General features: G+C 38.6%; 1 protein-coding gene across 3 annotated transcripts in view; it reads right to left on the bottom strand.

Annotated features, from left to right (window-relative positions):
- Positions 1-14,060, bottom strand: part of SCAPER (S-phase cyclin A associated protein in the ER) — a 133,820-nt gene that overhangs the window by 74,945 nt on the left and 44,815 nt on the right. For all 3 annotated transcript variants that reach the window (XM_014251020.2, XM_088063278.1, XM_088063279.1), the window contains exons 21-22: positions 5,042-5,178; positions 1,892-1,957 (exon numbers count right to left, since the gene is read on the bottom strand). In XM_014251020.2, the coding sequence (XP_014106495.2) occupies positions 1,892-1,957; positions 5,042-5,178 (203 nt within the window). The remainder of the gene's footprint in view (positions 1-1,891; positions 1,958-5,041; positions 5,179-14,060) is intronic.

Here is a 14,060-nt window from a genome sequence, read left to right on the forward strand (position 1 = left end):
AACCACAAAATACACAGGGTCTGGTAGAGGTTATTACCTCAGTCTGAAGACAAATATCCCCAATCTGGAAAGCTGCTGTAATTTTTGGATGAGGGTTTTTGACTCCAGCTCTTGAGACCCCACAGCTCCTTGACTGATGCTACAGACTACCTAAGCCCAGCTACCAGTAAGGCACACACACCATCTGCCCACTGGGAATGGATGTCTTAGGAACCTTAGAGCAGGGCAGGCTGCATAATCCTCTTTACTAATCTGTTAGTCTTTTAATCTTTCCCCATTTTTGGCTTAGGAGTCTCTTGGGCTGGCTGTGCTTTCCTAGAGCTGCAGGAATGCAGGTAACCTATCAGTGAGCACCTGTGTGAATCCTGGCAGGGAGCTCCCCACATCTCCCTGCATGCTGCCTTAAGGATATTGGGTTTGGTTTCTCTAGAACTTGGCTCCAGCTTTCCCCTGTGCTCCCTTGTTCTGGTACCACGACGGAAAGCAAGCAATCACCATCCATCTTTTCCGTGCCATTTGTGACACTGTAGATCTCTATAACATAATCACATAAGAACTTCTTCCCATTGTCATGTTTTCCTGCAGGAATAGTACTAGTCTACTTATTTCCTAATGCATAAGATATACCTGAAATCATTACATATTTCCCTTTCTGCTGTTTCTGAACCTTTAGCAATTGTAGCTTATCTGTTCGGAGACAGAGAACTATCACTTCACATCTGATCCAAAAGATGTAAATGACCTGGGTATTTGTACCTGATGACATTCTTTGTTCTGTTTTTGCTTGTTTCTAAGTAATTTTAATGAAGGATTTTTATGAGCTGCTGAGTACTGAACTGGTATTTTCCAGGAACTACCTATCCCACCACCAAATTCAAGGCCCACACTTCTTACGTGAAGAAAGAATTGAGTTCCGTCTTCCCCCTCCACTGGGTAGCACTCAACACATGCTGGATTCCACCTGCCATTTCTCACCTGTTCACATACTCTCTTCAAAATTATCATTTTGAATAAATTGCCAGTTCTTGTCCCAACTGTCCTGAATCTCTGCATGAACATCACACTGTCGCCTCACTGCTGGCCCTCTTTTTCCAAGTCATTTGAGAACATGTTGACCATCAGAGAACTGCAGAACTTTACTGGTAACCTCCCTGTTCTGCCACTGACTGATGAAACTCCACTTATTTTGAAGTTCTTAACTGTTTTCCACTTAAACTGCAGTTGTATAGCTTCTTTTAAAAACATTAAGTAATAGACCTTATCAAAAGAATTTTGGAAATCCAAATATTTTGCATCTCTTCCCAACTGGTTTTGATGCAATCAGAAAACAAAAGCTAAGCAATTTTCACTTTCAAACTGAGCAGAAGGAATTTGTCAGTGATCACAGATCTGGTTTTAATCTCAGCATCCAGCTGTTTTCATCTGTGTCTTATCCTTGACAATATACAGGTCTATTCTTTAAGAAGTTCAATATCAGCCTAAGACATCTGTGCATTAAAACATCTGTGTTTCTACCACAAGAACTTTTGTTTCTGACCAAACAGAGGTCAAACGTAAGATTTCCAATCCCAGAATTCCAGTGCTGAATTTTCACCCATCAGTTTTAAGGTACAAGACTGGAACCTTCTTGTTTCCAGGTAAGAAAAAGGTAACTATATGTTCATTTTACTACTGCAATGTACACAGGTTAAGATATACAGCGTCTTCAGAAAAAAACTGCTTCTATTGAAGTCTGACCTTTTGTGTCAGAGATCTGTAACTCAGGATGGCAACATGCCCCATATTGAGGGGAAACCTTTCACACCTGCTCCAGCAGAAATTTCAGGGGCACTTCTGTGACAGACAGGCGGAAAAAAGCATATGTCTAAAATATATAGAGATAATTGCTTACTTGGCTTTAAATGGGGAATCAGACACAGCATTTTTTGCTTCCATCAAGCTCTCATATTCCTTTGCCCTGGAGGAGAAAATATTCATTATTATTGACTATTGTCTAAAGTGTACAGGATGTAAGACCAGCAAGGGAGTTCAAACCTTTGGGTTTTTCTGCTTCATAATAAAGCATTGCATTTCTGTAAATTCTGCTCTGTCATAATCCATAATCCACGGATGCTTAACTACTGGCCACTGGCCATTAACAAGTCATGATTAACATTACTACTATAGAATAACACCAGTACACAAAAGGTGTATTTAAGTTGACTTTTCAAATAGTAGAAAATTTCACAAGTGATATATAAAACTGTAGTAATCTGCTATCACAAAATATTAGTGATATAATGATATAATAATATTATAAAATGATTAGTGATATAATGCTATATAATATTATGATTAAAGTACCTGAGCAATATTATTATATAAAACATTAATGACATAGACATGTAGTACACACCAGATTAGTACATCAGAGAGATTACAATTAACATACAAATAACTGGTTACATTTACAGGCACAGGAGCATTTTTTATGTAATTATTGACTGTAGTGTAACATAATGAATGTTAGGCAAACAGCACAGAAACTCCACCGACTCCTTTACTGCTGGAAACAGAAACACAACCTCTTTAGTCCCTTAAAAGTATTGTTTACACTGGCCATACGCCAGAAAGCGGGAAGAAGGAGACAAGACTTTTTTCCACTGCTTGTTTTCACTCCAGCCAGCCTGTGCCAACAGGTGAAAACCCTGTCATTCCTGGAGCAAGGCAGCAACCACAGTTACAATCCTGTACCCCATTTCTAACACACACAACGCAAAACTAATCCAGGCACTGCAGTGATGCAGATACATTTCTCTCAGCTACATATATTAAACCTTTCTTTATATTTTCTGTTTACCCAAATGGCTCAAGTTTCCCAAAGCTACTCAGATTTTCTTTTCATTTGCTTCACCGTTCCAACTTGTGTTCCACACAAATATTGTTACATCACCACCATGTCTGATTTGTGGGTCATTAATAAAGCCATTAATCACAGCTGAATTTAGTATTAAACATGAAGGTGAGATTCCTTTATTAACCTTTTGCCTTCTTAGCCAGAAATAACACATTTCAGCTTCTGTACAGACAAGTCAGTCAAACCTGAATTATCACCCCAAAACCCTGTTACACACGGAGTGCTTTAAATCCCCTGCAAAGCCTGTACCAACTATCTGCTAAGCACACCTCTAATGCTTCCATTCAGCTTTCACCAATCCTGCTTTTCCTGTGTCTGTATCCAAATATCCTCCTGCTAGCAGCACATACATGATAACCTGAGATAATTTACTTACCTATTTATCAGTTGTTACTGATAGCCCCAGTTAAATGGCTTAGGGTTAAAAATATAATTAATAAGACTTAATTAGACTTAATAAGACGAAACTTCTCAACATATCTAATATCCCATTGATCAACATTTGTCCCCTCATTCACCTCTGCCCTTCATTGCTTTGATACTGCAAGAGTGATTTAAGAGCTAGAAACTCAGGAGTGTAACAGGAACATATTTGCTTGAAGATCTTATTTTTTTCCAGTTTAAAATATCACAGCTCCCTAGACACTGAAATGAATGTGACATTTCAAGTGCTGAGGTATTAGGGCATTCCTTGTAACTATTTATTTTCTTAGAGAAGAGCGGCAAATATGTACTAAAACATGGTGTGTAAATAATCTGCTAACAGCTATGAAACTCTGAATTAGCAACATCAAAATACCTCTGCTTTATGTTGCTACTGGACATTCAGTAAAGCCATGGAAAACTCTAGCTACCTTTTAAAAGTAAAAGCAAGCTTAATGAACATGAACTTCATGTATATACTTTCACTGTGTTTTTCAATAGTACATCACTGTTGTAGAATGATTGTCCTTTATTATTATTATTGGTTTTAATCACAATTTTTGATGACAAATATGCTGACTCACAACAGGCTGACACATATGACCTTCAAAATACTCTGAAAAAGTTTTTCTCCTATCTATGCCAACAATAAATTATTATTTCAACTTGCATTCCAAGGTCTGACAAATCTTTGACTAAATTCAACAGAAGCAGCCCTGGAGAAATAATTAAAACTGGACCCAGTAACAGCATTAAATCAACAGGTCATATGAATAACTCTGCATCCTGAGCAACCAGAAATCTGAATAACATTATCCAGCTCCAGCTGTGATATTCAGTTAGTGGATATGCTCATCCAAAAAGAAGAGCAGTCAGAAACAATAATATACTGTAAGAGCGTTGTGGTTTTGAAGGCTGATGTGCCTGCTAGGTGTTAATAAAACATCTCACTTCTACTGTAGCTCTAAAAATCTGTGCAAGCTTTTTTCTCTTATTTGAAACCCTTCTTGCTTAAAAAGACAGAGAAAATATGTAACAATGACTCCTACCTAGCTGAGAAGTATTTTTAGAGAGAAATGCAAAAATACGCTACAATATTCAGCTGAGCATTAACCTGATCTGGGGACCATTCAGCCATGAAGAGTGACACTGCCAGTTCATGATATCATGATGTCCTGCACATCACACTGATTTGCAGATGTCACTTTTTAGACCAAGAACCAATTGCACATCTGACAACTCACCTTCCACTTTAAGACATTTTTAACTTTCTTCTTGTTGTGACAGGCAACAAAAAATGATTAAATTTACTCATGGGATTTGACACTACAGCAGGCTGACTTCTATTTGTTGATTACTATTGATTTTCTTTGTTACTTCATTTAAAAATCAATAGCTGGAAAGAAAAATAGGCATGGTTTACACAAATTTAAACATGCTATTGTATGCTAGAGAAGGCTACAGTTTTGGCAGGGCACTGGCATCCAATTATGAGAAAAGCTCTTAACAGGTGAAACCAAGGGCTCCAGATCGATATTCAGTTTTCTTCCTCAATCAGAGAAAGTGGCCATAAATTAGGCTCATCAGTGTTATTTTCAAGACACTCCCAAAGCAAATAACTTTACATTTTTTTCAGCTTTCCACTGCACTCAGACTAGAGGACAGAAGGTAAAGTTTAGTACAAAACTCAGAGAAGAAAAAATAAAAATAAATTGGTACTACCTGGAGTTCATCCGTGCCTTTAGTTTTTTGGCCTTCTTTTTAATTTTCTGTTTCTCCTCTCCATCTTTTAATGGTTCCACAGGAACAGAACTCTCAATCACAATGTCCACAATGTACTTTTTTAATGACAGATGCTCCTGCAGAAAATATTGAAATTGTATTTAATGCTATACTATGTGATGGAGCTCACAGATGATCTTGCAAGGAAAAAAACAGTGGTAAATATTTAACTGAAGGTTATGAAAATGAATCCAAATCTGAAAATAAATCTTGGGAAACACATTATTTCACACTGGAGAGAACAAGCTGTGTATTTTCTAAAAAGGGAGAAAAATTATTAAAAGCAGAACAAGAAATACTGTGCCTTCATTTCAAGAAATTGTTACCTAACAAGTATGGACATGCATTTTACTATTCACTACTTATAATGTTACAATTTATTAATAGGACTATTACTTTTTCTGTCACATTAAAAAATTTGAATTTAGGCAAAATATTGGCAAAATTTCAGTTCCACATAGAAGAAATGCTAAACAACCAGTTCAATGCCCATTACTAGAATGTATTTATACAATTTTTACTACACTGAGGCTTGTATCTGTTTTTTTATTAAAAAGTACAGATCACCACAGCTTATTAGGATAATTTATCCTTGAATATTATTATGGCCACAATCAAATGTGGTTATTCCATCCCTTTCAGTAAGTACCCTTAAAATTCAAAGTAAAAGGTGAAGTGCTAAAAAAAATTATAGGCAGTATTTTCCAGAAAACAAACTATATTTTCTTTCACTGATTCAGGAAAATACTGCGCCTGTTGAAAACAAAATAAATCTCAGTGAAATTTCCTGGAAAAAGACCATTTAGTTTTTGGAAAGTAGTGCTGCATGATATAACCTAGGAATATATATCTGGTGGAAACAGTAAATGAAATATCTATTTTAAATCATAGGAATGCAAAATGAATACTGAATTAGTAGATCTAATTCTACTGAATGAGTACAGGACATAAGAAATCCAATCCGATCCTCTAGGCACATTCTAGAAGTAATGTTGATTTTCCCTTTGCTCCTCTGCCTACCTTGGGTAAGTCCCAGCACACCTGAACAGTTTTCCTCAGTGAATTGTCTGAGTTGTTCAAACCATACACATTGCTACGGATTGCTACAGTCACTTGAAAGGTAATTTTAACAACTTTTGTAGGCGTTTGCCCTGCCCTCATTATTCTCCATTTAGTTTTAGCAAGAAGTGTTTAAAAGAAAACCTTCTCAGGGTATCTCCAGAGGCTGTGTCCTTGGAGAATGAGTGCATTGCAGTGAGTTAGTTCTCCACCAAGCTGCTGCAGTGCAGAACAAACCATCTCCATCCTGGTTATGAAGCCCCACCTCAATTTTGTCTCCTCAGAGAGATGTATTCCTCAACACCCACTTAAAAATACCTTTTCCGCTAATTTTCTTTTCAAAACCAGAAATCCAGTCCTTAGGTTCAAATTGCACAGGAAACAGGAGGTCTGGAGTTTGACAATGTTAAGAAAAGAAAGGACTTCCTCAGAACGGACCATGGCACTGCTGCTTTGCTACCATGCTTCAGGGTACTGATCCTGTGACATCTAATGAGAAAGATATCTGTGAATTATTTCCATGGGATTTGGTATGAACATCCCTGTTTTCCAAAGGGTACAGCCCAGCACCTCCAGGAGCTATGTCAGGTCTCTCCAGTGAGATGCAGCACCTGTAACTCACAAAACTGTCCAGGGCTATCACTGTACTTCTACATCTTTGTTTAACAGTGCTACTGGGATTCTGGCTCATCACATCTTCAAACTGTTATTGCTCCAAAGTGACAGCAGAGTTGAATAAAGTTCCCACTGCACTCTGCTATGGCCACCACGCTACACCAGAGGCAGCCAGGCTGCTGTGCAGCCACACCAGGGCAGCTGACACCACAGGGTCACACTTTTGCTGGGCATAAAGCAAGGAGATGACACTTTGCACCCCCTGTACAGATGATCATGTCTTTTTTCATCATCTTATCTGTGATTAGCTGCTGACTTGAAGAGAACTGTAGGGTTCAACAAGCACATTCATGCCCCAGGCTGTGGAGCCAGGAGAGCACCCACGATGGTTGCACACATTTGTTCACAGGAACTCGAGCACGATGGTTCTCAGCGTTCTCAGCTTTCACACAGAGCAGTGAGGATTAATATCAGACTTCATCCATACAGCTCATTAAAGTCAGACCAGAGTAATAATACCTCGTGTCACAAAAACAATCACTTTCTGAAGGTACAGATCAAAGTGTGGGATTATCACCATGGGCAGATCGACACCATTCAGGTGTGAAACAAGAATAACAAATAGCTTGGAATTGGGTGACAACTGGCACCTGAGGAGGGCTGCTGCTACATCACCCTCCAGAGCAGGGGAAAAATATTTATCCCCGTGTTTTATTGAGCTCCCACGAGTTACCTGAAAAAATTAAGGTTTCAGAATCCAGTAAGTAACACTGAAGTGCAGGAAGTCCAATCCTTTAAATAATTAAACTCATGAGTAATTTTGCCTGTACACCCGTAGCTGGGCAGGTGAACAAGCCACAAAAATAACCATCAGAGCATAAAAGGGAGTGAGGCACTGTTTCCAAAGAAAACTTTTGTGATCCTTTCATTTAAGTAAGAATGAATCTCATCAATATTTCTAATAAATGTAATGCAGGATAACTGGGTAATCTGGACACTTCTTCCTGAAAGCCTTTCACCTTTTTTTAAATTATTTTTTTATATAAGTAAATGCTAAGTGCAGTCAGAATTTCTGAGACTAAATTAATTTATTATTTCCCTTAAAGCATTCTGGGTTTCTCCTTATGGCAACATGAAGGGTCATCACTGGTCTGGTCCTGTGCTCGGCTGAGCACATTCTGGCCCCAAATCCTCAGGTACTGGTAAACCACCAGATCTTTGGAGAATTTAGGCCATTTAGGCCATAAATGCAATACATTATTAAACAGAGGATCTTTTTTAATGGAAACTTCTGTCATTAAAACCTGTATTCAGCCCTACCAAAAATGTTCAGTGCAGTTTCAGTTTCAGCCATAACAGTTTTAGCTGCACAATTTCTCTGAAGCTCTGTTTTAAAAGCTTATGTACAACATACTAATTTTGCTGCTTCTGTCCTACCAGAACACCTTTTTATCTCAAGATTAATCCAGAGCCAGCTACAATGGTCATTCCATAACAGATTTCTGCCATCATTTTTCATACTTGATACTCGTCCTCTGAGCTGCACAGCTGAGATCAGGAATATCACAAAGTAAGGTCTCAGCTTTCATGAAGGTGGCAGAATCTGTGCCACAAAGGGCAGACACTGTTCTGTGCTGGGATGTACAGCTGCAAAATAAAGAAACATGAAGAGAATGCTGACATGGATTTCCTCATGATCACCTGTATATGTTCCTCTCTGCTCATGTGATGATGGCTCAGTGACCCATTAGACTGGAAATACTCCTGCTCTTTCTCTCCAGTGTTATTTCCATGCATTCTCCAAAGCTAAGGACTACTGTTAAAAATCCCAAGGTATCCTGTACCCCTCTCAGGGGGGACCCTCAGTCTCCACCTGAAAAAGCCATGAAGTATAAGTAAGGTAGTAAACATCCACCATGTGATATTTAATGGCATTTTGTACAGACACATGTTGTTATTGGACAACACCATAGAACCTCTAATTTTTTATGGAGCACTGAAGTAATTTCTAGAACAACTGACATAAATATCTGTAAAAGTGTCAATACTTTATTTATAAACAAGGTGATAAAGACTACTATTAAATGCCCACATAAAACTGCAGTCACCACAAAGCAGACAGAAATTAGATTATTTACAAAAACGCCTGCTATTCCTTCTGTCTCCCTCCATTCTCAACTATTCTTTTAGTCAAGTCATTGAAAATCCTGAAACTTTCCAAATGCAACAAATGGGCCTCATCTACAAACTACACGAGAAATTGAGTTGCCAAAACCATTACAGCTCAAGCTAGTCACCCCTGAAGTCACACTCTTGCTGGTTATTGCCTAGTCCACTTCAACTGCCTGTACCAGAAAATCTACCCTGTTAATCTCATATCTTGAAGTTGATAATTTCAGCTGACGAGGCACTTCTTATAACCAACATTTTCTCTGTTTCTTATATGACATGTTTACACTACAAGGATAACAGCATTATAATCAATATCTCCTGAAATAAAAGTAATTTTTTTCAGACTCCAGAACAAACATAATTGCAAAGTTTTCCATGTTCAGTGCAGCAAATGCTACAAAATGCTGAAACACTATATAACTGAGCAGGGTCCACTTCTGCTTGGATGAGGAACTTAAACTGTATTCTAAACCTCAGTAATCTCTATAAAATACAACAGCTGGACAAGAAATTTCCCATTTGACATCCTCTTCCTACAATAGCCATTCACAGCTCTTCAGCAGCCCTCCCCATTTAGTGTCCTAATTACAGCAAGAGCATCCATGGATCTGTCCTGGGCAGATGAAACCTTGGATATGTATTTATCAAACCAGAACACAACTGCAAAATTATGTTCCTACCCCATCTTTTTGACTATGGCACTTCTTGGCTCTCTATTAAATATAAGCTACTATTCATTTCACTACTCAGAAAATATTAAATAGGAATTTTATTAAATTGTGAAGTGTACCAAATGGAATTCTTCCTTACAAAATTCCTTCCTTCTAAAATTAGAGGTAACCTTAACACAAAAACTTATTTCCTGTTCCTTTCTGTATAAGTAAGTGTTGCCTTTTTATGAATTCTGCCTGGGGCATGCCTGCATAGGCAGGACAATATTGCAGCAAAGCCAAGAAGGGAAGGAGAGCCTGGCTGTGGTGGTGCAGGGCAGCCCCAGCTGCAGATGCTCTGTGTTATCCCTGGCCCTCCCCCCGAAACACACTGTTCCCCCCACCACAGGCAGGGCCAGGAGGCTCTGGAATCCTCAGGAGAAGCCAGGAGCAGCAGCCAGTGTACCTGGGAGCTCCTGGCACCTACTCCAAGCTCAGGGTGGCAGCACTGCAGCCTCTGTCCAGCACAGGGCAGGGCAAGGCCTGGTAGTGCCATGGTCACCCAAGGGTGGGAGCCAGGGCTCCTTACCTGGGCTCCATCATTTATAAACTGATCAAGTCACAGATGTGGAAAACCTTCCTGGTTATTGGACTTTCACCCAAAAAAACTAAGCCAAAATGACCCTGCTGAATCTCAAGAGTTTATAGGGCTTTTTCCCTCTGTTATTTTTTCATTTTCATTCCCTTCTACATTTCTGGATTCTGGCCAGAACTGAAGCAGAGATGCCAGAATACTGTAAGGCTGGTTATTCTGTTATTTTTGTATTCTTTCCAACCTTGAATCCTCAAGTTCTGAAAGAGAAGGCATTCTCATAAGTGTTCTAACCCAATTCTGCAGACCAAGGCAACTTGAAAAACATCTGTTTACCTAAAGTCAGTCTTCAGAACTTCCAAACACTTGTTACATGCCCTCTCACATCAGAATTAAAATATAAACATGAGGAAGTCTATAAAGAACTACCTGTAGTAACTTATATCACATAATAATAGCTGTCATTCATTTACCATTTTAATATAAAAAACATATATCAAACTGAGTATTTTCCATAAAGGTAAGGTATATATATTCTAGCAAATCAATAGGTAACTATTCTGAAGCCTACATATATCTTTTGGATTTACATCTCTACCTGTTTCAAAATAAACAATATCCTGTGTAACTGCAGAAAATCATTAAAAAATGTTTTCACTATTTATTACCAATGTCAGGAATAATGGTTTCTTACTTGTGTATATAATCATTTAAAGGATATATTTGCCAGGTTTTGAAGGGTTTTTTTAAGGTTCAATTCTAAATCATATTACCACAGGAATATTTGTTCATGATTTTACTACATGCTTCAACTGAACTCCTCACTATTTTATTTTTGCCTCATAACCTAGGACAATATTTAATATGGAAAACAGATGCTGAAGCAGACTATGAGTTATATCAAAAGCACACTTCAATTTTAAACAATGACAGCCTAAAACACAAATGATCAGTAATTCTTAATCATAAAGAGATCAAATACTATTATAGGACCACAAGTGATGATCCACTCCAAAATATGAACACTCATAGAAAGAAATAACAGTATGAGTTAACAAGTGTTACTAGAGGTGCAACATGTATAAGAACAGGTCATAAAGCAATGACTATTCAAATATTTTCTCAAAATCAAGATTTTAACTATTCACATTTATATGCTAGAAGAATTATTCATTTTCTATGCTTGAGAAGATGAGTTGAGACCATTAAAAAACCTGTATTATTCATTCAGCATTCACTGAACAGTGACCTTTCACTGTATAACTAGGTTTTCCTTGACATCTGGGATTTAGGGTTTTTTTCCATGAGGGACTAATCCTTTTTAGTATGCCCAAACTAAAAACTATTTTTACTGCTAATAGTGGCTGCACTTTCAGTCACCTTGCTTGTCCATAGATTCAATGACACAACAGTCTGCCACTAAGATAAATAACAAATAATATTCTTAATAGAAGCTTCAAGTATTTCTTCATCTTTTTAGTATCATTCCCACTTGTCACTCCAAAATGTGGGAAGAGAAGGCAAAGTAAAGATGTCTCTTCTGTGGGGATGAGAATTTTGCATCCTGGCCATGGAAAGCATCCCTGCAGGTGAGGGAGGAAAGCTGGAATAATTGACATTATCATCTTGCTGCAAGGACAGCTGAGAGAAAGGGGGGGATCAGAGTGCAGTTGGGTCTGCCAGAAGTAGTTTTTTTTACTGGCTGTGAATATTCAAGGTATCCAAGCCAAAACCAGGAAGGGTGCAGCTGCTGGCAGTGATCTATCAAAATTAAAGGCACAGCCAATAAACAATTAATCATATACACTTATGCCAAGAAAAACAACATTTTATAATAAATTGAAGGTAAGAAGCTATTGCTATGCAAAGTACAAAAAACTAGAATTGATGTATGGGGTACTGAGAGACCTTCTGCAAGCTGCAACATGGATTAGACTTTATAATCATTGATTTTTCATGACAATGTCTTCTAGGACAGAAGTATTCACAGCAGAACGACAAGGCCAGAGCTCCTGGGCTGAAAGGACCACAGGTATCCACAAGGTATGAAATCTCCATAAACAAAAATGGACCACAAATGCCTGGTGTAATTCCACTCCTCTAGCAACACAAAACTCTGCTCTAAAAAAAAAATCCTTCCTTCCTCAGGAAAAAAAAAAAAAAAAAAAAAAGAATGAGTAAAGCCAACTCAACCAGAACCTGAGGCTTTACTGGGATGGGGAGTTCTCATTTGCAAGTGATTTACAGATTCTTTCCCCTGAGCAACAGGGAAGAAAAATGGGCTACTGTTGGAGAACTATAATCAGATGCCAAGAAAAAAAATGAACTTACTATGAAGTCTGTGGACAAAGCAAACAGGAATATTTTTCTACATATGACCAAATCACATGCACCACCATACTGTCCAGAAATGGCTGCAGTACCACCAGAGCTGGGTCAGGATCATCTCTGTGTGCTCTAATGGTCATAATGAAGCAGCCAAATGCCAAAAGAGATGAAGGGCAAACACCAGGGCAAGAGTGTTCTGGACACACTGACCAGAGCTGTGGCTGCCCCTGGATCCCTGGAAGTGTCCAGGCCCGGCCAGGAAGTGTCCAGGGGCTTGGAGCACACTGGGAGAGTGGAATGTGTCCCTGCCCATGGCAGGGGTGGCACTGGAGGAGCTTTAAGATCCCTTCCACCCCAAACCAGACTGATTGTATGAATAAACACAGACATGTAACATACATATGAATGCTCCAGAATAGAAAAGATTTTTAAAAGCCACATACCCACAGGTATAAACACCTCAAACTCCTCTATTAGATGAAACTAAAAATGTGACCATATCTTTTAGACAGGCTACCAAAGGAGTTCATAAAACACTGTTATTAATTTAAATACAAGAACATGAAAACACTGATTCAGAAAGGAAAATGAAAGCATTTTTTCAATACTGTGAAGGCTAAAGCAATTAAACAATAGCTATATATAATTTAATTGTAATGAAAACATAGTGTATTGAAAAAAAAATTAGCAAAATCCTGGCACCACCATGTGTCTAGACAAGAAATCTCCTTGTAAATACAGATGAAGAGCAGCAAGGGTCAGACATTAAACTATCCTCACATCTTTTTCCCTTAGTAATTTCCTCTGCAAGAAATAATGGAAGCAGCATACACCTCTAGGAAAGCAGCTCAATTTCTTTCAGAAAAACAACTCCTCACTCCTCAAATCTCAAAATCTTTTAGAACTTCCAAGTGCTGTGGACACAAGCTCTGCCTGTGTGTGGTGCTAGCTGTAAAGCTCACCCGGCTGGCACAGCACAGGTACCAGCCCAGCTCTGCTCAAGGCTCCCAGCATTACCCTGCCAGGGCTGGTGCTGTACCCAGTGCAGCTGCCAGCACAGGAGGCACTCTGTAAATCAGAGCTGGGCCAGGACAGGCTCCCACTGCAGCCCCAGCCAGCTGGGCAGCCACACTCCACAGGGAGCTTTAGTCACTGGCCAGCAGCTTTTTCTAAAGGAACGTGGGTGGGCTCAACCAACCGGGTCTTTATATAAATCCTCACATTTTAACGCTGTCAGTCTTCAGACAACAATCACCTCTCTGCTCCATCATGGGATTATGTTCTCATTTGATCTAAATACACCTCTTAGAAGTTCTTTGTTGCCTTTATATAATGACAATAGAATCAGTTTTCTCTCCTGATAAAAAAAGCACATTTTTCACAAATGCAAACAACAGTTCATAAATATCCCTCCATCCTTCTCTGGAATACATAAAACTGTAGCATGCAGCCTATATAAATTAACCAAACCCTGAAAAGTTATCTATTGCATCTAGGTTTTAGAAGAGCTTTTAATTTATTAGAAACATTAATAGACCACATG

The sequence above is a fragment of the Pseudopodoces humilis genome, chromosome 16, assembly GCF_049639895.1.
Source record: "Pseudopodoces humilis isolate 2021_Gansu_Grassland_sample_001 chromosome 16, ASM4963989v1, whole genome shotgun sequence".
NCBI classification, from domain to species: Eukaryota; Metazoa; Chordata; class Aves; order Passeriformes; family Paridae; genus Pseudopodoces; species Pseudopodoces humilis.